The 23230-nt window shown below is 42.9% G+C and overlaps 1 protein-coding gene across 1 annotated transcript in view; it reads left to right on the top strand.

The window, feature by feature from the left end:
- DOCK2 (dedicator of cytokinesis 2) overlaps nucleotides 1-23230 on the top strand; it is a 966148-nt gene that overhangs the window by 196930 nt on the left and 745988 nt on the right. The window contains exons 13-15 of the mRNA XM_088465050.1: nucleotides 9966-10091; nucleotides 17877-17992; nucleotides 20651-20749. Coding sequence (XP_088321176.1) covers nucleotides 9966-10091; nucleotides 17877-17992; nucleotides 20651-20749 — 341 coding nt within the window. The remainder of the gene's footprint in view (nucleotides 1-9965; nucleotides 10092-17876; nucleotides 17993-20650; nucleotides 20750-23230) is intronic.

Below are 23230 nucleotides of genomic sequence, written 5' to 3'. Positions count from 1 at the left end.
CACAATGGCTTTGAATTGAAACAAACAAGATGTGCTTTAACTGCAGACTTTCAGATTTAAAAGTGGGAGGCACATCTAGAAACCGTTGTAATTTCTACACTGTTCACCTGATTTGGATGTAATTACCCTCAAATTAAATCTGAAAGTCTGCAGTTAAAGCACATCTTGTTTGTTTCATTTCAAAGCCATTGTGGTGGTGAATAGAGGCCAAAACATGAAAATTCTGTAAATGTCCCAATATTTATGGACCTGACTGTATATATACACGTGTATGCGGCTGCGCGCATATATATATATATATATATATATATATATATATATATATATATACACACATATATATAGTGTGTGTGGAGCCCCAATCGATGTCAAATAATCGATTGTTTCTATTGATGGGTGAATCTTTCGGCCATCGATGGTACAGCTGTCAATGACCAGAACTACAGTATACCATAAAAATTTAAATTTTTATGGTATATGGTGTTTAAAAAAAAAAAATTGCATTGAAATAGTTTTAAAAAGATGTTCTTGACCTAATTCAATCATTAAAAAAAACGACAATTTCGGAGCGGTTTTTGGAAAAAAAATTTGTCAGTTAAGTGGTTAAACTAATTCAGTTCTTTAAACTAAAATAATGTTATTAGCATTTTCTTACCTGCTGCCCGAGCTGGTGTACAATGCATCGGGCGCTGCCCTTAACCTCTGTCCTATGAAATGGACGGATGCGCAGAGCGACCTGTGAAATAATGAAACAGACATAAGAACAATGCAGGATTTTTAATGCCAAGGTAATCTCCCTATAGTTGCAAAAACCTCTAATATAAAGCAACCCAAACAGTGATATAGATGCACTTCCCCTTGAATAACAGCATTTCACAATATTTTTGCTTTTATTTTAAATAATTTAAAATCAGAACCTTAACATAATTATTAGAAAGTCTGGAAAGCTGCTAAGAAAAACACATATTAATAGTAAATAGTATAAATACAAAGAAAAAGGGAGTTTTTAAAACTAATGTATCTAACCCTACCCTGAATTTATATGAAATCATATAACAGTGACCTATTATCATTACCCATCAGTAATACAGTGTGTCCATGGCTCTATAAGAGATACTTACAGTCATTTGATGGTGCTTAGGATGGTTATTTCCTGCCTTCTTCATCGTAAAATCATTTTATCCACTCAGAAATCCAGCTGCCTTGTTATACCCATCACACCTCCAATAGTGACATCATCAGCTGCCACTATGACATCACTAGGTGCCCTGGCAGCAGGGGCTGGCTGGCAACTTTCAGCCTGGGGGGCAGACACGAACAAATGGCTTTTCTACCAGTGCATGCAACAGAGAAATGGGTGTAATAAAAAAGGTTGTATGTGTGGTTTGCCTAATGTGTGTGTGATTTGTCTAATGTGGGTGTGGTTTCCCGAATGTAGGTGTGGTTTGTCTAATGTGGGTGTGGTTTAAATAGCTATTGCAATTTGTGACTAAAGGTGCATACACACAATGATTTATTGAACGATTATCGTTAACAATATAATTTATCATTCAATCGTTGAAAAAATTGTTCACTTTCGAAGTTAAAATGATGAACGATTATCGTTCATGCGCATTCACGTTTGTAGTTTGTAGTTCAGTCAGACTGACCAACTCAAAGATTTTCATTAAGGGAATATGCAAAAATCGTTAGTTCAAAAAAATCGTTCATTAAATTTAGTAAATGAACGATTTTAATAAACGATTTTCGTTCATTTACAAAATCGTTGTGTGTGTATGCATGTTATGTAAAGAGCTATGGATACATCACCTACCAGCCTCATCTGACCAATGCTGAGACTATTCTAGTGACCGATAAACAATACATGAACCATTCTAATGACCGATATACAATACAGGGGCCATTCTATTCCGGAAGCAAAAAATAATATTACTGACTTGACGTTAACTTTTATTGTCACCTATATGTATTATGCAAATGTCGCAGCCATAGGAGTTTGCACTGAGATGTCCATTAGCAGCGTCTGAAAACCGCTGCTTGTATACAAAGATGCCATACCATCCATCTTCTGAGTAACCCTGTGGTCGTTCAGAATGTCCATCACAAGTAAGTACACACCGGAGCCTTCACTATGTACAAATTCACAATCACAGGCTGAGATACGCCCCCTACACACATATATCATACAGATATAAGCAAGCACTCCCCCACACACACATATATAATACACATATGAGCAGAGACCCTCACACACACATATCATACACACATAAGCGAGCACTCCCCCCCACACATAAATAGTTTTTAATAAATTCTCCAGTTTCCTGTCCATCTGATCTTTAAGAGATGCCGTGTTAGGGATAGGTAGGAGGGATGACCTAATAATGCCGAGAAATGTGGGCATCCACCGGGGAAGGAGAATCTCACTTAGCTCTGTCCACAGGGGGGAGAGGGTAAAAAGAAGCAATACGCTTGGAAACCTGAAAACTTCTACTAGCTGCGCAGAAGACGGAAATTTCGCCACTGTCTTTTTCTGTCTTTTAAAGACAGGTGCCTTGGATCTAGGAGGTTGCTCCGAGTACTCCATTAGAAGAATAGCTTTCACCGCTCTTATATGAGCCTCTACATCTACTGGGGACATAGCCTCCCTGGGGACAGAAGACATCTCCAAATCTGAAGCAATGGAAGCACTAGCCTCACCATCTGAAGATATTTCTGAATCCGAACCACCAATAGATAAGAGTGGAACTTTCACGTGGAGCAGGTCTAAACCTAGGAGCCCTATCCTTATAGCATCTGCTGAAAGGACGTGGACACCTGAGCCAAACCCTGTACTGACAGTGCAAAAGTCTGCATCCAGGGTGGTTCAGCCGTGGGAATTTGTGGCACAACGACAAGTACAGGTAGTATTGGGACTATCATGCGGTCTACAAACTGTGACATTACCTGAGTCAATCATGGCGCCCAAGCCGGTTCTTGACTAGAATCCATGGGCTCAACCACCTGTTGCAAGTCCCCAAAGCAACTGACACACAGGCCATCATGTTCCGGATCCTGTGGGGAAATGACATTAAGGCACTTCTTACATGTACGTAGCAGGTACAGACACACAAGTAAAAGTACACTTACTCACAGACAGATATATGTGCAGATATATGTGGGCTAAATAAACTCAACAAACCAGCCTATAGAGCAGGAAGGAGCGATGAATTAAGCACAGCTGCTGGGAGCAGGCTATTAGAGGAGACAGGAGCCCAGCTTCTCTCTCCAATGCTGGGGCAGACAAAAATGGCCCCTCAGCATCTAGGAGGGGGAGGAGGGAAGGGAGGATCTGCCTTACTGGCCACATAGGGAAAGCGTGCCCCAGGGGTGGGGGAGGGGCGATCAGGGAAGCGCCAGACTCCCCTGTCTGGCATAACCATCAGGGGAGGGGACATGGTCGCTGCTGCTATGAAGCAGCCCCTGTTCCATATAGTAATCCCTGGTGGTCTAGTGGTGAGCGCGGTTAGTTCGGGAGCCCTCACTGCCAGCACTAACAGAGGTCTCCAGCTCCAGCGGTGACAGTTGCGGATCCGTCTTACCTTGTTTTCCTCGATGAGCGCCTGCTGCGGCTTTCAGCTCCGGATGTGTAGGATTCCGCAGCTGAAGTCACTGACCAAGTTGTCAGTGCTGCAGCCACCGGCGCTGGGGCGATGGTGCGGCAGTGGAAGCGTGCTATAGGATGCCTTACACTGCCCACTCAGAAAAAACGGATTTAAAATAAAATTAATAAAATAAACTGCGGAGGACCAGCTAAAGCAGCTTCACTATAATCTCCCGGCACCAAACTGAAACTGAGGGTCTCTGGCTGGGGGCGGGGTATAGAGGAGAGAAGTATAGGCTTGTGGATATTTACATTTAACCATTTGGTGCCCAGATTCTCCTCACCAGGCTATACCCAGTGTCATTCCTGTGCCCCCTAGTGGAGGAAGAAGAAAAGGGTGTGAAAACACAAGTTTTCACGTTATGTTAGTAAAAATTAATTTAGTAATAATAATATATCACAATCCAGATCTCAGATGCGGATGGGATGTGATAAATTCGCCAGGTTTCACAATTAAATATTTGAATGCATTGCACGGATGTTCTGTGCTTGCGAGAAAGCTCTGTCCTTGTGAATCCTCTCCGAACACCTCTCAGGGTATTTTTTGCAAAAAATACCCTAAGAGTAGTTTTGTGCATGTTCTGCTGCCACTGCAACCCTCTCCACCCCGCCGCCAACCCCCCACGACCCCCCTCTCTCCCGCACTAAGCTGACAATTTCTAGCACAGTGACCAGTAATTTGGTGAACTCCTCTGTGCCTCAGCTGTTTGCCAGGCTCCTGCACTGTGACTTTGGCATCTGACTTGTGCTGTAAACTGAGATGCACAAGTCAGATGGTGGGGTCAAAGAGCAGGATCTCGACGATCAGCTGACTGGAGGCAGAGAGGAGCTCATCGGATCACCGATCACAGGTCTTCTGGATGCAGGTGAGGTGGATCTGGGTATACACTGGAGCGATTTCAGGCTGATATGTTGTTTCGTAACAACATATCGCCTACATCGCTCAGTGTGTATGCATGTACGTTTCCGTGGTTGCTAGCCACGGTCACCAGGTTTGATGCGCTGCACATCAAACCTAGCGATGTCGCTAGCGGCCAGTGCATTTTTAATGAATTACATAACATTGATCGTTAAGTTGTTCATTAAAGTCGTTCAGTGTGGATGCACAATCACTGTTGACTGGCATTCTTTCTGTGTTAAAATTCAACATTTCGGTCTTGCAGCCTTTATCAAGACCTTTCGCAAGACTGATACGTTGAATTCTGACACAGCTTGTCGTCCATTATTGAGCATTACAAGACCCTGGAGTGCCATCTATACATTGGAGTACTGGTTGCTCTGGAGGGAACCTGGGCAAGTATTAACCTTTTATCTTTGTAGTGCCGTCTCAACTTGTGTGTATATCTATCTACTGTATCTATCTATCTATCTATCTATCTATCTATCTATCTATCTATCTATGTATAAAAGAGAAAAAAGGGGGCGCTCTATCGTGCATGATTTAGTTAAATATAGACATAGAGTAAAACATACATCTCCAGGTAACAAGATAAATAGACTCGTAACTGGAGATGTATTTTTTACTGTATGTCTAAATTAAACTGATTCATGCACGATAGAGCGCCCCCTTTTTTCTCTTTTATATTCTATAGATTATCTATACTCAGGGGCACCGAGAGGGGGGGAGCGGGTACAAATTACCAGGGCCCGTGTTTGCTGGTGGTGCCCGGTGGGGGCCCAGCTCCGGCACCGCCCCCCCTCTCTCATACAACAAAGCAACCCAGCACATGCTGTGTGCTGGGCTGCACTGGAAGACTGCTCGCGGCTGCTAAGTAGCAGCCACAGCAGTCTCCTATGCCTGTGACGGGAGTGATCACACTGATCGCGCCCCCCAATAGCTATGCGCCGGGCTGAGGGGCTCACAGCGCCCCCTCCCCAGCTCGCAGCAGCGCGGCAAAAATGTTTTTTTTTTTTCTTCTTTTTTTCTAAGGGGTGAGATCATGCCTCACATTATTAGGTCACGCCCCCTTCCCACGAGCCCAGCGCTGCTCCCGGCGCCTCTGTCTATACCCTATGAATCCCTTGTAAACTAAAGAGGTGCTGCGGTCCACATAAAAGTATCTGAGTGCCACATGTCCTAACACACAGTGGAGGATCGTTTGTGCTGGATTATTTTATGGTGCTTTTTAAAACATAAGGACAGCTTGAAGTGATAGCGCACGGGTATCTGTATATATACATATATATATATATATATTATTTTTTTTACAGTGATCAGTTTGTGGTCTGTTTAGACACACATAACTGATCACAGGCACTGGCTCTGCTCTGCCTATCAGAGCAGAGCAGGAGTCGGTGTAATAGGGAAAAGCTCTAATAACGCCATCTCCAGGTGGTGTTATTACTACATGGCTTTCCCCTGGGATTTTTTTACAATTGAACTTTGGTAAATTTGACCAGCTCACGTTTCCCATTATAAGTATCTGCGATTTGCTTTCTAAAAATATGAGAATTTAAGGGCTAAAGCTGGCCACACACTAGGCCAACTTACATCCAACCAGTCAACTAGTTGATTGGTTGGAATGAAAATCTGGTAAGGTATGAAAGCAAATGACAATCAGCAATTTGCTCCCAAACGCCGGAAAATGGACGAAAACTGTTGTTTGAACAAATTGTTTAGATCAAACATTTAACAAACTTGTCTGACTACAATTTTCATCTGTTTTCTGGCATTTAGGAGCAAATTGCTGATCATCATTTACTCCCATACGTTACAAGATTTTCATTCCACCAATCAACTAGTTGGATGAAAGTTGGTCTAGTGTGTGGCCATCTTTAGAGTAATTTTGCATGAAAACTGCTCCATTAATACCTTTATGTGGCACTAAAAAATTATGAAGTGTGTAAAAACACCCGTTCCCTCTTAATTTATAATTGCCATCACCTGTTTTGAAACACCTTTCTTATAAATTAACTAGTTCAATACAGGTGTTGACAATCATAAACTAAGAGGGAAGTCCAGGAGCAGAGCACTTTGTCCTTCCTGGAATGGGTCATGTTGGGAGGTATGATACTTTACTGCAGTGTGTGACACCAGATAAGCTGGCAGGTGAAGTTTTTGCACAACAATGAGCTATTCAACAATGCTACATAAGAATTTACAAAAAAATCACCATACTGCATGACCTCTAATCAAAATAGGAAATTGTAAACAAAAAACAAAACCGTGTAATCCTTAATACAAGTGGCAAAACTTTGTGATACTCTGACATGGAACAGTGGAGAAAATAGTGCTAAAAGCAGGGACAGACGAGAAGTACCAAAATTATACAGCCAGGTGCATAAATATTGGGACATTGACAGAATTTTTATATTTTGGCCTCTATTCACCACCACAATGGCTTTGCAATGAAACAAACAAGATGTGCTTTAACTTCAGACTTTCAGATTTAATTTGATGGTAATTACATCCAAATCAGGTGAACAGTGTAGGAATTACAACGGTTTCTATATGTGCCTCCCACTTTTTAAGGGGCCAAAAGTAATGGGACAAACTAAACAATCCTAAATCTAACTTTCACTTTTTAATACTTTGTTGCAAATCCTTTGCAGGCAATTACAGCCTGAAGTCTGGAACACATAGACATCACCAGATGCTGGGTTTCATCCCTGGTGATGCTCTGCCAGGCCTCTACTGCAAATGTCTTCAGATCCTGCTTGTTCTTGGGGCATTTTCCCTTCAGTTTTGTCTTCATCAAGTGAAATGCATGCTCAATCGGATTCAGGTCAGGGGATTGACTTGGCCATTGCATAACTTTCCACTTTTTAGCCTTAAAAAACTCTTTGTTTGCTTTTCAGTATGCTTTGGGTCATTGTCTATCTGCACTGTGAAGCGCCGTCCAATGAATTCTGAAGCATTTGACTGAATATGAGCATATAATATTGCCCGAAACACTTCAGAATTCATTCTGCTGCTTTTGACAGCAGTCACATCATCAATAAATACAAGGGAACCAGTTCCATTGGCAGCCATACATGCCCACACCATGACACTACCACCACCATGCTTAACTGATGAGGTGGTATGTTTTGGATCATGAGCAGTTCCTTTCCTTCTCCATACTCTTCTCTTCCCATCACTCTGGTACAAGTTGATCTTTGTCTCATCTGTCCATAGGATGTTGTTCCAGAACTGTAATGGCTTTTTTAGATGTTGTTTGGCAAACTCTAATCTGGTCTTCCTGTTTTTGAGGCTCACCAATGGTTTACATCTTGTGGTGAACCCTCTATATTCACTCTTGTGAATGCTTCTCTTGATTGTTGACTTTGACACATATACACCTACCTCCTGGAGAGTGTTCTTGATTTGGCCAACTGTTGTGAAGGGGTTTTTCTTCACCAGGGAAATATTTCTTCTGTCATCCACCACAGTTGTTTTCCGTGGTCTTCCGGGTCTTTTGGTGTTGCTGAGCTCTCTGGTGCGTTCTTTCTTTTTAAGAATGTTCCAAACAGTTGATTTGGCCACACCTAATGTTTTTGCTATCTCTCTGATGGGTTTGTTTTGATTTTTCAGCCTAATGATGGCTTGCTTCACTGATAGTGACAGCTCTTTGGATCTCATATTGAGAGTCGACAGCAACTGATTCCAAATGCAAATGTCACACCTAGAATCAACTCCAGACCTTTTACCTGCTTAATTGATAATGAAATAATGAGGGAATAGCCCACACCTGTCCATGAAATAGCTTTTGAGTTGATAGTCCCATTACTTTTGGCCCCTTAAAAAGTGGGAGGCACATATAGAAACCGTTGTAATTCCTACACCGTTCACCTGATTTGGATGTAATTACCCTCAAATTAAATCTGAAAGTCTGCAGTTAAAGCACATCTTGTTTGTTTCATTTCAAAGCCATTGTGGTGGTGAATAGAGGCCAAAATATGAAAATTCTATCAATGTCTCGATATTTATGCACCTGACTGTGTATATATATATATATATATATATATATATAACTAGAATTTCACATGGCCAGAGATACATTGTATAGCATCGCGGACATCTCAACATCTTAGGCCTCCTTCCTGGTCAGTATATTCTTCTGTCAATCAATTTCTTTCCTCCAAGGCTCCCATTCCCAAGTAATAAATGGTGCTATTTCAATGATAAAGTGCTTTGAACAGTCATAACAAATGTATAATTTATTAAGCTTGCAACAAATATATAGAAATGCAAATATAATTTAGCAGATGCAGGGCCTGACGCTGAGGGGGGAGCAATGCAAAAAAAAGAGCAAGTAACTGTGCACCTGGACAAACCATTTTGCAATGTATAGCACAAATCATACATGCCTACCCTCCCGGTTTTCGCTGGAGGCTCCCGATTTTTCGGGTAACCCCCCGCACCCCCGGAAGGGTAGGAACTTCTCCCGCATTCTGCCCACTACCTAGTGAAGTGGCAGAATGGGGATAATTTACACGGTAATCGCGGGTCCCCGTGTAGGGGGTGGGGCTTAATGACGTGAACCTTGAGGCCCTGCCCCAGTCACAGCTCACCTGCTTCTCCTACAAAGGCTTCTCCCGGGGAGGAGAAGCCAAAGGTAGGCAACTATGGCACAAATACATTTGTTTATTTTTTTACTTGCAGGGTAAATACTGTACTGGCTGCTTTTGTATGTAGCCCACAAATGCTGGACAGCTTTATTTGTACACTGCAGATATTGTCCATGCCCCTCTCAAATCAAAATCTCTCTGGCCCACCTGCAGTGCAGCATGATATTTCCCAGGTGCACAGTTACTAGGTCTGTTTTGCTTCACTCCCACCTCAGAGTCAGGCCCACTTCTGAATAAATACAAGACTGTTATACCCTTTCACACTACAAGCAATAACCCGGGTTATTGCACGTGACCGCTCAGCAACCCGGGATATTGCTCAGTGTAAAAGGGCAAGGTTTAAATAAGCTGGCATATAAACCCTGGTAATGAGCATGGTTGAACACGGGTTCAACCCGGCTCGCGATGCAGTGTGAACGGGTAACTCAGGTTGATGCGCCCCGGGACCCGTTCACAGGATAGAAAGAGCCGGTGCTTGGAGATGATCTCATCTCCATGCGCCAGCTCAGCGCGTGATGGCGGTGACCTCATTGACCCAGCAATAGGCCAGGTCGAGCTGCTAGTCTGAAAGGGGTCTCAGCTGGGTTGCACCCGGGATGGACGAGTGAACAAAATCCCGGGTGCGACCAGATGTGAAAGGGGTATTAGAAAGTAGTAACAGAAACTGAATAATACAACATGATGAGTTGGTTTTGGGAATAAAAGTTGGACTGAATTATTATTATTTTTAATTGAGACAATAAACAATGAAACTTTGTACCATGTTTTGCAGGGCTTTGGGTCACTGTGAAAATGCTGGTTGGGGATTCTGTTCAGATCAGGAAAGACTACCCGCATCTCGTGGACAGAACTACAGTGGTTGCAAGGAAGCTGGGGTTCCCTGAAATTATTATGCCAGGTACACTAAGTCAGGGTATTTTAGATTTTTGTTTAGTATATCTGAATGTAACTGATCTACCTGTTTGTCTGTATATGTATATAATTTGTATTATTTTCATATATATAATTTTTAGCAATCTCATTTGTTTTGCTACATAATGTCTCATGCTACACACAATGAGCCTTATGTTTCAAAAGTACTGACCATCTGTAGCCTATGCCATCCTTATACTTTATTCTCTATAATAAATGCATCTACAGTATTTTATGTTCAAGTGCTCACTTACCTTCTTATCTTCAGTTAGAACGGTGAGGGTCATTTCAAAGCAAAACTATCGCACCTCTGTACTGTAAAACTGCTTCATGTTTATCAAAGAAAATGTATTATTGATCTATTTTTGTTCCTCACTTGTTCACCTTAAGCAGAACCTTAAAGAATTACTCTATACTGCTCTGATTCATTGAATGTGAGGCAATCAAACGGAGATGCAACTGAAATGTGTGATCACAAGATCAGGCTATAGGGGCTTGGTGATAGCAGGTCAGTGACAGCACAAGTGATGGCACATGCAGACGTCACCTCCTCTCTCACTAGATGGCGAACAGTCTACAGATCCCTTAGTGGGAACATTGCTCAGAAATGCTATTGCTAAAATCAGAGAGATGAAAAAGTGATGTTTATGTAGGATATAATGGGCCAAGGGGCATATGTATCAAAGCTTGATGAGAATTAAAATTGCAAAATATATATCACCAACCAAACAGCTCCAAACTATATCATTTCTTAAACACAGCCTGCAAAATGTAGAAGCTGATTGGTTGGTGATATATATCTCACAATTTTATCTCACATCAAGCTTTGATACATATGCCCCCAAATGTAATAGGGTGAGAGTTTAGAAAATGTGAGAGTTTAGCAGTAAACTATCACATTGGTGGAGTTTTATTTTCAAAATGGGAAAACATCTGGATGAGATTTTAAATTGTGAGAGTTTTTTGAGTCTGAAAAACATGCGAGTTTGCTCTGTTGCTTTGTTCTCGGACTCTATTACATTGGCTGAGTTTAAAAAGTGTGAGAAAACTCTCACCCTATTACATTTGGCCCTTAAGCTGACCACACACTAGACCAACTTTCATCCAACCATCCAACTAGTTGATTGGTTGGAATGAAAACCTGGTAACGTATGGGAGTAAATGATGATCAGCAATTTGCTCCTAGATGCCAGAAAACAGATGAAAATAGTCGCTAGACAAGTTTGTTAAATGTTTGATCTAAACAATTTATTCAAACAATAGTTTTTGTCCATTTTCCGGCATTTGGGAGCAAATTGCTGATTGTCATTTGCTTTCATACCTTACCAGATTTTCATTCCAACCAATCAACTAGTTGGCTGGTTGGATGTAAGTTGGTCTAGTGTGTGGCCAGCTTTAGTGTAGGAGAAACAGTACTAATGATGAGTGATGCAGGGAGGCAGTAAAGGAAGCCCCACCAATCCCAGCCACTCCACCCAGCACCAACAGAAAAACAATATAGTAAATATAATGCAAACAGTGACTTAAGGCCCCCATACAAGGTGCAATTTTTTTACACGATTTGGACATTTTCGATCGATTCTATGTGCTGATTCTATAAGTAATTATAAGTACATCTATGATCAACAAATAGATGATGAGACATTCTAGCTATGTTTTTCTCATCCATATGGGCCTATGTACTAATAATCACAGAACTGCTGCGATTACTAAGGTACTGTTTCTAGGCAGATATTTTGTATCCAGTGAATACGGTAACCAATGTCGCTGAGAGTTATATTCCCGGCATTATGTACAAGATCTCTCTCCTGCTTGCAAGCCTCCATAGGCTTAAAGCAGTTTACACCATCTGCAGATGGTGAAAACTATTGGGGCCAAACTCTGAAAAGCTTCACTTTTTAGAGTTGGGCACACAGTGTTGAGATCGTAGTACCCATTGATAATAATTAGCACTCTGACAGAGATTTCTGTGAAATATTCTGCATTGTACTATAAGTACATAGCTACAATTCATAAAATTATGGGGAAACTGTAGTTTCTGCATAATTTTGTGTAAAAGGCTTGATAAATAGGCCCTATAATCTATAATATTGCAGATTTGTTTTTATAGAATTCCTTGAACAACCAAAGTAACTGATAACTGATAACTTTGTGCCAGGTTTTATCATGCATTAGGATATTAGTAGTGAAGTACACCTGAAGCCTTTATTTGTTTACATTGTCCTCGCCTTTAACCCCATTTCATTGATCCTAAAAAAAGGACCCCACTATTTGGTAACATGCAGGCAAACAGTGGCGTAACTACCGTGAATGCAAGGGGTGCGACTGCTATGGTGCCCGAGCTGCCTCTGTGGCCCGCCACTCCCCCTGCACTCAACGGGCCGGTCCAGTCAGGACAGTCGAGTGGGGCCTGGGTGTCAGCAACGTTGATTTAGTTCCAGCCCACCAACTGATTACAGCTGGAGCACTGGCAGGCACTCATGGAGAGACAGCGCCGCCGGTTGCAAGGCAATCAGAGCTTGCGGACTGGCAGCCAATCAGCAGTATTGGCTCCTGATTGGATGCCGGTCCTCGATTTCCCATTGGCTCATGACTGCCGTCAGATTCAAATTGCACCAGTGCTGTCTGTCCTTGTCTGCTGCTGGCTGCTGGTGCGCCAACTGTAATTAGCTGGTGTCCCGGCCTCAAAACCACAAATGCTGGCTGCTGATGGCAAATAGGGGGAGGTGAGAAGCTGCTGGAGGGACATAGGGAGGTGAGTTGCTGGTGGCGACATAATGTTTAAGGAACACTACTATTGTGTGGAATAATGTGTTATATGGGGCACTACTACTACAGATGTGTCCACATCAGAGATGCCTACCCTCCAGCATTTCACGGGAGCCACCCGAATTAAGGTGGGAGCTCACGCCAGTCCGCAAAGTAGGCTGAATCCCCCGCATTCCCACAGCCCTGTATAAAAATCCAGAACTGCACATGCGTGAGTCCGGAGTTAAAAAGGGCGGGGCCTGAGCTTGACTGTGTCAAGACACAGTGGCGTACTCACCATGGGCCACGGGTGCAGAAGTGTGGCTGATACTGGCCCGGAGGTCTCCTGGGCACCCCTTCCTCTGCACACAGACAGCTGGGAGAGACTGATGCTCCCAGCATTCCCTGGGCAGCCAGTGATAACAGAGGATGGAGGAGGGAGGAGCCAGCGCCGAAGGACTGAAGACAGAGAGAGAGCTGCATGAGACGTGGGGCAGATGTATGAAGCTCTGGAAAGTGATAAAGTGCAGAAGAATAAACGACCAGCCACTAAGCTCCTAACTGTCATGTTACAGGCTGTGTTTGAAAAATTACCGATGGGAGCCGATTGGTTGGTTGTTTATTACTCTTCACTTTATCACTTCCCACAGCTTCATACATACACCCTGTGAGTGTTAGAGCTCACTGTATCTCCTGCCAAATCTATTAATGTCAGAGGAGAGGGAGAGGAAGGATGGGGGAAATCTATTAATGTGATGTGTGCATGACTGTGTGTATGTGGGAATCTATTAATGTGATGTGTATGTGACTGTGTATGTGGGAATCTATTAATGTGATGTGTACGTGACTGTGTGTGTGTGGAATGCACTGACATTTTTTTTTTCTCCACCTGGACGGTATACTTGCCAGATGTAACCTACACAGTGCGCCACAGATGGCTGCCTCGGTTGGGTTCTTTCTTGGGCAGGATGTACAAATACGTGGATCTATTCATTCAGTGCATTTCATATTACAAATGTTTCAGTCATCCGTATATGTCATGCCGCACTGCAGCACTGTTTGCTGTATTTGCTATTCCCTGTGTTTTAAAATGTACTTCCACCCCACTGTATGATATACTGGTGTGCTATACCTCCACTGAAGTGCATCCTCCATGGGCAGGATGTACTAAACATGGATCTATGTAAATCATACTGCCACACGTGTCACTTTTCCCATATATTCCTTGGGTCCTTGCATGGTTCATCACCTACAGTGCAACCTTAGTAGTGCGCCCATCATGGCTGCCTCACCTGGTACACATGTGGATGGGATGAAAAAGACATGTACCGGACTATCATGGTGGGTCCCTACTCCTAGAGTCAGGACACTGCAACCACCATTTTGTGTCATTTCTTCTAGGTGTAACCTATTCCACCCAGGGTAATCCTACGTATTGCGCCCAAGCCGGCTGCCTCATTTGGTACCTTTGTGGGTGGAATATATAACCCATGGAAGTTATTTCCCAAAATGTCTGCACCAACCCTGCAATATGCTTATTGTGCTATCTAGGTTTCGGTTGATTTTAATTATCTCTGTGTGGTTTTCTAATTTTTGCAACACCAAATCCTTGTACAATGTACCATGTTTTCTGATGTCTTTAAAGCGACCTTGAGTCCTAAGGGAGAAAAGCGCTATATAAATAAAATTATTATTATATGCGCCTTCCTCCCCATCTACCCCAACTGTGTCTCACCTGTTTGTCTGCCCTTCCCCTTTAGAATGTAAGCTCTTATGAGCAGGGCCCTCTACCCTCTTGTGCTTCTCCTTACTTTACTTTCATCTACTTCTTACTCCCCACTAGTAACTTGGTTGCTTATGCTCTGCTGCTTATGTGGGTGTTGTGGTCACTAATGTAGCAATGTATATTATCCGTGTCCTTGTTCTGCATTCTATTGTATTGTACTGTAAGTCTTTGGTCATGTATTTGTGTATATATTTTGTAAGGCACTGCGTAACACTTGTGGCGCCATATAAATAAATGATAATAGTATGATGTATGTGACTGTGTGTGTGTGTGGGAATCTATTCATGTAAATGTGTGTGTGTAGAGGATCTATTAATCTGAATGTGTAGAGGATCTATTAATGTGAATGTGTGTGTGTGGCGGGATCATGTAAATGATGTATACTCAAACGCACCTAACCCGTGACTTCTGCCATCCTGCTTCTGTTGCAGCAGTGTTTATATACCATGTACTTGTCTTGTAGTGTCTTAAACTGTATGACTGTTTTCTTGTTCTGCTCAACTGTTTATGTACTATGTTTCTGTACTATGTAAGGCGCTGCGGAACCCTTGTGGCGCCATATAAATAAAGGATAATAATAATAATAATAATGTGTGTGGGGATCTATTAATGTCAATGTGGCAGGGCAAAAATATATTAATGTCAGTGTCGGAGCTAGGGGGTCAGCTTATAGGAATGTATACGCCCATAGGTGGAGCTAGACACACCATTTGGGTGGAACAGACCATGCCCCCATGGCGCACCATCTGCAATCTCCCTCAAAGTGATTTTCAAAAGTAGGCAAGTATGGTCAACATACATCTATCCTCCATTCTCTACAAGTCACGCCACACAACGCGGGAGCTCTGTGTGACTCTGTAGCACCAAGCATCTTTTCATGCGACTTTTTTACCTACAATTTGCGTCTTATTTGGATAGCGATGCGAATAGTTAGCACAATGCAGTTGCACCCGCAGTCTCTCACAGAACATAGGCATGCTGCATATGATTTTAATCAATATAGATGCACCAGTCGTACAGGATATATGTCTCCCAAATTTGGGGACAATAATAACCCCTTAAAATAATAATGAAGTCAAGGGGGTGCTACCATAGACATAAGATTGAAATAACAACAAGAAAGGAAGAGAAGGAAATGTCTTAGAATGGTGCACTGAGCCAGTATATCACTTAAAACTTAACTTTTATTGATAAATAATAATAATAGTAAGGTTCCAATGTCTTGTCAATTCTAAATAGCGAAATAAATATAAAATACAGATAGATAATGTGAAAAGAAATAAGATTGTGATTTAAAAATTGTGTTCTAAAAAGAACAAACAAAGCAGCGCTCCTACCAAATCTTACAATTTCTTGGTGTTGTTATAAATATTAGTGGGGTGTATATTCAATTATGTATATATATAGTGTTCTCACACTCTAATACACTGCCACATAATTCCGAATAAAAAACCCTGCTGTAGATGTTAATTTATTTTATCCTGATTATGAGTGTATCTCAAAAGCTTGAAAGAGTCTTGTCCATCTAGTAGTGTCCCATATACCCTTTCATAGGGTTATAATGAAGACATTCAATCACATCTATGACTTCAATCAAGTCTGCGGTTTTAATAGAATAACCCTGCTAAAGTTCTTATGGAAGTATTTACATAGTTAATATAGTCATTTACATATTAACGATTTTATGATGTTTTTCCTAAGTAACCTTTATAGCAGGTATACTCAGTATAATGATATATTTTCAATATCCTTCTGTTATGAACTCTCAGGGTATCAGGTATTTAATATCCTCGTCAGGTCTATTGTTATAAACCTGGATATTACATAGTACTCCTACTCAAGTTCTATGGAAGTATTTATATTCTTAATAAAGTCATTCATGTATTGACCAATTCGTAGTGTTCTTCCTAGGTAATTGTTATAGCAGGTATATCAAATGTCATATGTTTAGTATCCCTTTATTGTTGGCTTATATAGAAATTATAAGTATAATTCTGAAAAGAATATATTGTTCAGTCAGATATTTAATATCCTCATCGGATATCCGAACTGTTTCATTCACTATTCAGAATATAACTAGCTTGTGATGAACGGAGTATTCTCTCCAGATACCCAATCTATTATTGTACACCTGAGTATAATTCAATATTGCCACAGTGATTCTTTAGAAACGCTCATATCATTAAAGTTACTGAAGTATTACATGCGTCACTGACACCTAAAGTATTCTAGGATTAGCCTAATTCCATAATAAATGTAATCAAATAGTATGATGTTTCTATTTACTGCAGTAACCCTCTGTTATTGGTATATATTCATTGTGATTTTTCCAGGTGCTTATGGGAAAAATATGCAGATCGTTCGATTGATTAATTTTATATTTTGCTGTGTGTATAATGTGTAATGTAATACTAATTTCCCGGGCCTGGGTTTGTTGGAGGGGTCCAGTGGGTGCCCGGAACCAACGCTCCCCCCCCTTCCTCTCGTCTGTCAGCAGCCCAGCACATGCTGCTGTTTGCTGGGCTGCAATGGGAGACTGCTTGTTGCTGCAGCAGTCTCCTCTGCCTGTGGAGGGGGACAATCACACTGATTATGCCCCCTAGATTTGCGCTGGGCTTAGGGACCCACAGCGCCCCCCTCCCCAATGTGCAGCGCCGCAGGAAAAAAAATTCTATGGGGGCATGGCCAAGCCTCCCGCATTTGGGTCATGCCCCATTTTCCGGGCTCGGGGTTACTCTCTATGCTCTTGCATGCAAACACAGGGGCTCTGTATGTAATATGTACTTGCATGAGTCATCAAGTTTGCTCAGAGGTGAAAAGGATACGTTTGTTGCACTCTCACAGGTTTTTGGTAGATTGACAATTTTCACTGGAGCCAGCCTTGAAACCTGTGTAATTCAAAAGTGTCCCTATTTTTAGCGATTGTGTGCCAGTGTGTGGCCTTGACGAAGTTCAAACTTAGGCAAAAACTTATTCCTGGTTAAACTACACCACCATGCCAAATTTGGTGGAGCTAGATCCAAAACTCTGGCCGGGCATAAAGGACAAAAAGCCGGAAAGACAGACAGACACGCTTTCTCGCATATTATATAGATAAGATATCCTTTAACATTTGTTCTCCTGTTTTGACATGTACTGTAGAGAAGGCAGTGTAAGAGAACCTGTAAAATGAACTATAAGCAACTGAACCTTTTATTCTTCCTTCTTTTATTGCTTTGTCTGTTTGTTTGTATGCAGGGGATGTAAGGAACGATATTTATATTAAATTACTGAGTGGAGATTTTGATAGAGTCGCCCAAAGAAATGTGGAGGTGATCATGTGCGTCTGTGATGAAGAAGGGAAGATTATGCCTGTAAGTATATTCTTTTTCAGATAGTTACATTTCTTTAATTGTAAACTATGCTAGGTCTGAGCTGGACCTGACACAGAAAGGTATGCACATAAGTACCAGGTTATATATATATATATATATATATATATATATATGTCTGTATATCTCAGTGTGAGAACCAGCATAATGAAGCACAAACAAGTGCTCATTGTGTGTTTATAGGACAATAGGAACATGATGTAGAAGTATAGTGACGTTGTTGAATCATAGAAGTAACAAGTTTACGTGCCCCCTAATGTTTCCAAATGCTATGGGAAACTGAACATTATAATAAAAAATACACATTTTTCCTTGTTCTATCCTTATAGACAGTGGCGTATCTATAATGGGTGCAGTGTGTGCGGGGCACACGGACCCCCGGGTCCAGGGGGGCCCCGCACCGCACACCCTGCACCCATATTATTTTTAAACTTACCTGTCCGAGGTCCCACATCGGGTGTCACTGCTGCTCAGAACACCGGAAAAATGTCCGCCGCTGCCTTTTTCCGGTGTTCTGCGCATGCGCAGTAGACTCCGGGCTCTAGAGTGTACCCGACGTCTACTGAATATGCACAGAACGCCGGAAAATGTCCGCCGCGCCCATTTTCCGGCGTTCTGCGCATGCGCAGTAGACTCAGGGCACACTCTAGTGCCCAGAGTCTACTAATGCTCCGGTGGCTGGCCAGCCGCGTCAGTTGGCTGCCAGCCACCAGGGAGAGAGGAGGGGGCCCTGCACCAGGAGTGCACACGGGCCCCCTCCTCTCTTAAAACGCCCCTGCTTATAGATATAGACATGTACAGATATTAGGTAATACATGGAAACTCCTAGATAAAGGAAAGACGCCAAGCATAAAATGATAGCAAGTGCCCCTCACTGATGTGGCTCATGCACCAGTTACACATATAACATCCCAGTATAGTTGGCCATGTGCAAATGTGCTGTGCTGCACTGACACCAATAATTCTGGCTAGCATGGCTGCAGTAGCAGACCTCAGACTGGGAAAGAGATGTGGGTGTTGGTGCTACAGCTCAACTCGCTAATATTTCAAGAGAAGTAGTGTGTAAGGTGCTGACAGCAAAGAACTTCAAGGGAGAAACATCATCAGCAGAGAGCAGAGTTCCATGTTTGAGTTGCAGTGCATAACCCACTCATCACATCTAGCAATGTACATTTGTAAGGTCAGTAGTATACAGAGAACAGGTAAGGGACCACCAATCAGCGGAGAAAGGTGATATGACCAGATGTATCATACTTCATCATGTTCTCAACAAACCATGAGTGCAACCGTAGCACCAACCTAACCAACTCTACATCCCTGAGTACTTGAAAGGCTGTAATGGCCTGTAATGTGATGGGGTGCATTATCTTGATATAGTTTGGGTGATGTGAAAGACACCTTAGACAGCTAGGTGTGGGCTAATTCCTTCTATATGGTACAAAGGCCCTGATTCAGAGCCGGACGCTCTGAGAGAGCGCTCGCTCTGAATCAGGGAATTTTTTTTTTGTGCGGCCTCCTGACCGCTCGCTTAGCTGTGGGTGACCACCCACAGCTATTGCAAGCGGCCAGGTGATGGTCGCGATGGTCTCGACCATCTCTCGCGCATGTGCACGTCGGAGCCGGCTCCGGCGTGCACATGCGCAGTGACCAAACATCGACCCGCTCGCGAGCGCATAGTGCCTTCCTGTCACCTGAACTTAAGTCTCCCGGGGGGTGGCTAACCCCAACCTCACCCCCGGGGGTGCCTAACCCTAACCCCCCTTCCCCTACCCCTAGCCTAACCCTCCCCGGGGGGTGCCTGACCCTTAGTCCTCCCGGGAGCCCTAAAACCTAACTGTCCCCCCTCCCCCCCGCGGCTATCCGTGTCGAGTTTTCGACGCCTGTCATTAGTACCACGCCGGGATTAGAGAGTCAGTATTTAGACCGTCGGCTTCCAGACTAGATCCCCCATAATACCTTACATGTTTAAGGGCCTGATTCAGAGACGTGCGCTAATGCTTCTACTGCTGTGTCTGTGTTCTCACCTGCTGTGCAAAAATATGCAAATGTCACAGATGCAGAGGATTTGTATTGAGACGGCCACAGCAGCTTTGCAAGTCCCAGCATCAATGTACAAAGAAGCAGCATCGGTGGCAGATCCTTTAATGTTTGGACTTCTGAGTAGTCCTATTGTCGCACAGAATGGCTGTGTGTACTGAGCTACCGAAGCCACTTTCACTGTGTACAGGATCGCAGACGCATGCTATGACAATCCATGAAAATGCACATGACACGTCTGCGTTCTTTGCCGCCACTCCCCGTTACCTCCTCCAATTGCACCTTAGCTGTGTAAACCACTCTGAGAGTAAATAGTCGCTGCGAGCGAGAACGGTAATGCGCAATGCAACTCAGATGCATGCCCAGATTGCTGATTATCGTAAGCTTTGGAATAGCCATCTCTGAATCAGGCCCTAAGTACATAAACTGTGTTGTAAGTATAACAGCAGCTGCAGTTGCATTAATTTTTTGGTAGAATAATAAAAACATAAATACAGTATAGCAGCATATGATCTAAAAGTAAACCACATGCACACTGTAGCCACATATCATTTTTAAAATGTAATAAATAACATCCATGATTATTTCTTTTTCTGTGCTCAGAATGCGATCTGCTTGGGAGCTGGGGACAAGCCAGTGAGCGAATATAGATCTGTTTTGTACTATCAGATCAAACAGCCACGCTGGATGGAAACTGTAAAGGTAAAAGAGGAAACATTTATCACCTTGGGTTTATCTGTGAAATTGGCACTTCCTTTTCATTTTAATGACAGCATCATTTAAAAGGGATCCATTAAGTAATTTTTGTCTTTTGCCACCGAGTTCATTACTGTATATCCTGCAGACCAACAGGCTCTCAGGTAACAACACGCAGAGCAAATACTCATTCGCCGAGAGGGTCTTTATGCAATGATCACACAAAATGAGTGTTCTTCTGTTTAGCCGAACATTGCAGCAGTTTAATCAGCAACCTTCACAGATGCATCAGCTTTCAATGGAAACGAGAGGATAGCGCACAGATGCTTTCAAATATTTATTGACTGTAATAAAATTCAAAACACTGCAGCAACGAAAAAAAAAAAGAAGGAAAAATGGGATTGACTGTGAAGTAGTATAAAATTGCTATGGGCAGGAGCACCTGATTGAAGTCATTCTCAGCCTTCAGTCTCGTGGGGTATCAGATCAAAATTGTCTAGATCATATTGTATGGAACTAAACTGCATTATGAGCTATTTGCTGAATTTTTTTTTTAATGCTTTGTTTCTACATCAAGGAATACATTTGTTTGGGGACGTTTACAATTGTTATGTATTTTGCAAGTTATGTATTTTCCACATTGCTGTGTAGCTGGAATTTAAATATTGTATACAGAACAGGCTATTCTGCCTGTACCTGTACCTCTATGGCGTGCAATCAAAAATGCTTTGTATTAGCGTGTAAAGATAATATGGATCCTTACTGCTAATTGCACCTCTACTCATAATGTTAAATCTGTCTATCAGTCTTCAGAAGAGGCTTTTTATGTGCTGCGTGGAAGGTATATCAACTGTAGTGTACATTCTAGCACCCTGCACCTGTCACAACCCCTGCAGTTCCTCTTTCATGCCTGGGGTGTCGCTCTATGCTTTGGTGGTTCTAACACACTCTGGTCTGTAGTTTGTTGCATAAGCTGAGTGTGTTAGAAGCACCAGAGCAGAGAGCAACACCCCAGGCGCAGTGGCGTAAATTCACCCCAGACGCCCGTAGGCAAGTTATAATTTGGTGCCCCCCCCCCCCGTCACAGCTTCTGTAATGTAGCAATTTGCATGCAGACAGGCAATAGATAGACGAAGGCAGCAGCTGGTGGTCTGACATGGAGCTTGGTGGTTTCTCAGGTGCCGGAATGGGGTGCCATGTATTGGGTGGCCGTGACAGTACACTCCGGGTACATAGTTACAGCACTAAGTGGGGTGAATATGTTGTGGACAATGGAGGAGGTGCCCTTTCAGAGCTGGAGCCCGGCGGCAGATGCCTCCATTGTCTCCCATAGTTCTGCCCCTGCCCTTGCGGGAAAGAGTAACTGCACGGGTTGTGACAGGTGCGGGGTGCTAGAATGAACACTAAACTAGACAAATAATCCCATCTCATTGCAAGTTCCATCAATTTTTACACACACTTATGACATGTGATAGAATTACAAAGTTAAAACACTAAAGGGTAAATTTACTAAGATTCGCGTTGGTCCCAATTTGTCCCGTTTTTCAACTTGAATAGGATCGATGAAAAATGGGCATGTCTTTCACTTTAAGAATCGGAAATTTACCAAGCTCCTTGTTTTGACAGGATCGTTTTGATTGATGGTGTATTTGGTCGATCCTGTCCGTTTTGCAGCCCCGATTTCCCTGCCCAAATTTCTCTCCAGAAAAAGCAGGCTGCACATATCAGTGAAATATGTGCAGACTGCTTGTTTATTTTTTTATATTTTAAGGGTTCATTTTTAAAAAAAAATTGACTTGGGCCACCCCAAAAGGCTAACCAGCCCCGGACTGGTCAGCCAGTCCAGGTTCCTAAAATTACAGGGAACAAACCGAATAGGGTTCCACCGTAATTTAAGAACCAGCACCTGGCTGCAGGACCAGTGCTGGTTTTAAATATAGGGGGGAAAAATTGCGTAAGGTTACCCCAATATTTAAAATCAGCACCAGACCCAAACCGCCCGTGGTGTAATGCCACAGCCCGGAGACCCTATTACCGGGTCTCCAGGGCCAAATCATTCTCGCCCCAAGCCAGTCAGGCCAAGCCGGGGATCTCAGAGGAGGTGAAAAAAGGGGTCCCCCCTCTCCCGAACCCACATACTTACCATCTACCAGATGTTTCTGTCCCCTTGTCCCTGTAGAATCCAATGGGGGTACCTGCAATAAAGATCCTATACTCACCTGATCCTCGCGCTGGTCTCCGTAGCATAACCCGAAACCAAACGGGCAAGTATTGGTATGTGTCTTGTCACACATACCAATACTTCACAAATGACAGCTGACAGGACGTCACAGGGTTTCCCACGTCCCGCCAGCCAATCAGAGGCCACTTCACAAATAGCAGCCTCTCATTGGCTGGGGTACACGTGGGCTCCGGCCAATTAGAGGCCGCTATATGTGAAGCGGAGGCATGCCGCATGGCCAGGCCCCCGTGACTCATGGCACGCCC

This window comes from Taudactylus pleione, unplaced genomic scaffold (genome assembly GCF_031769625.1).
Source record: "Taudactylus pleione unplaced genomic scaffold, aTauple2 ptg001827l, whole genome shotgun sequence".
NCBI lineage: Eukaryota > Metazoa > Chordata > Amphibia > Anura > Myobatrachidae > Taudactylus > Taudactylus pleione.
Note: the sequence above shows the minus strand (reverse complement) of the source record. Positions and strands in the feature narration are given on the sequence as shown.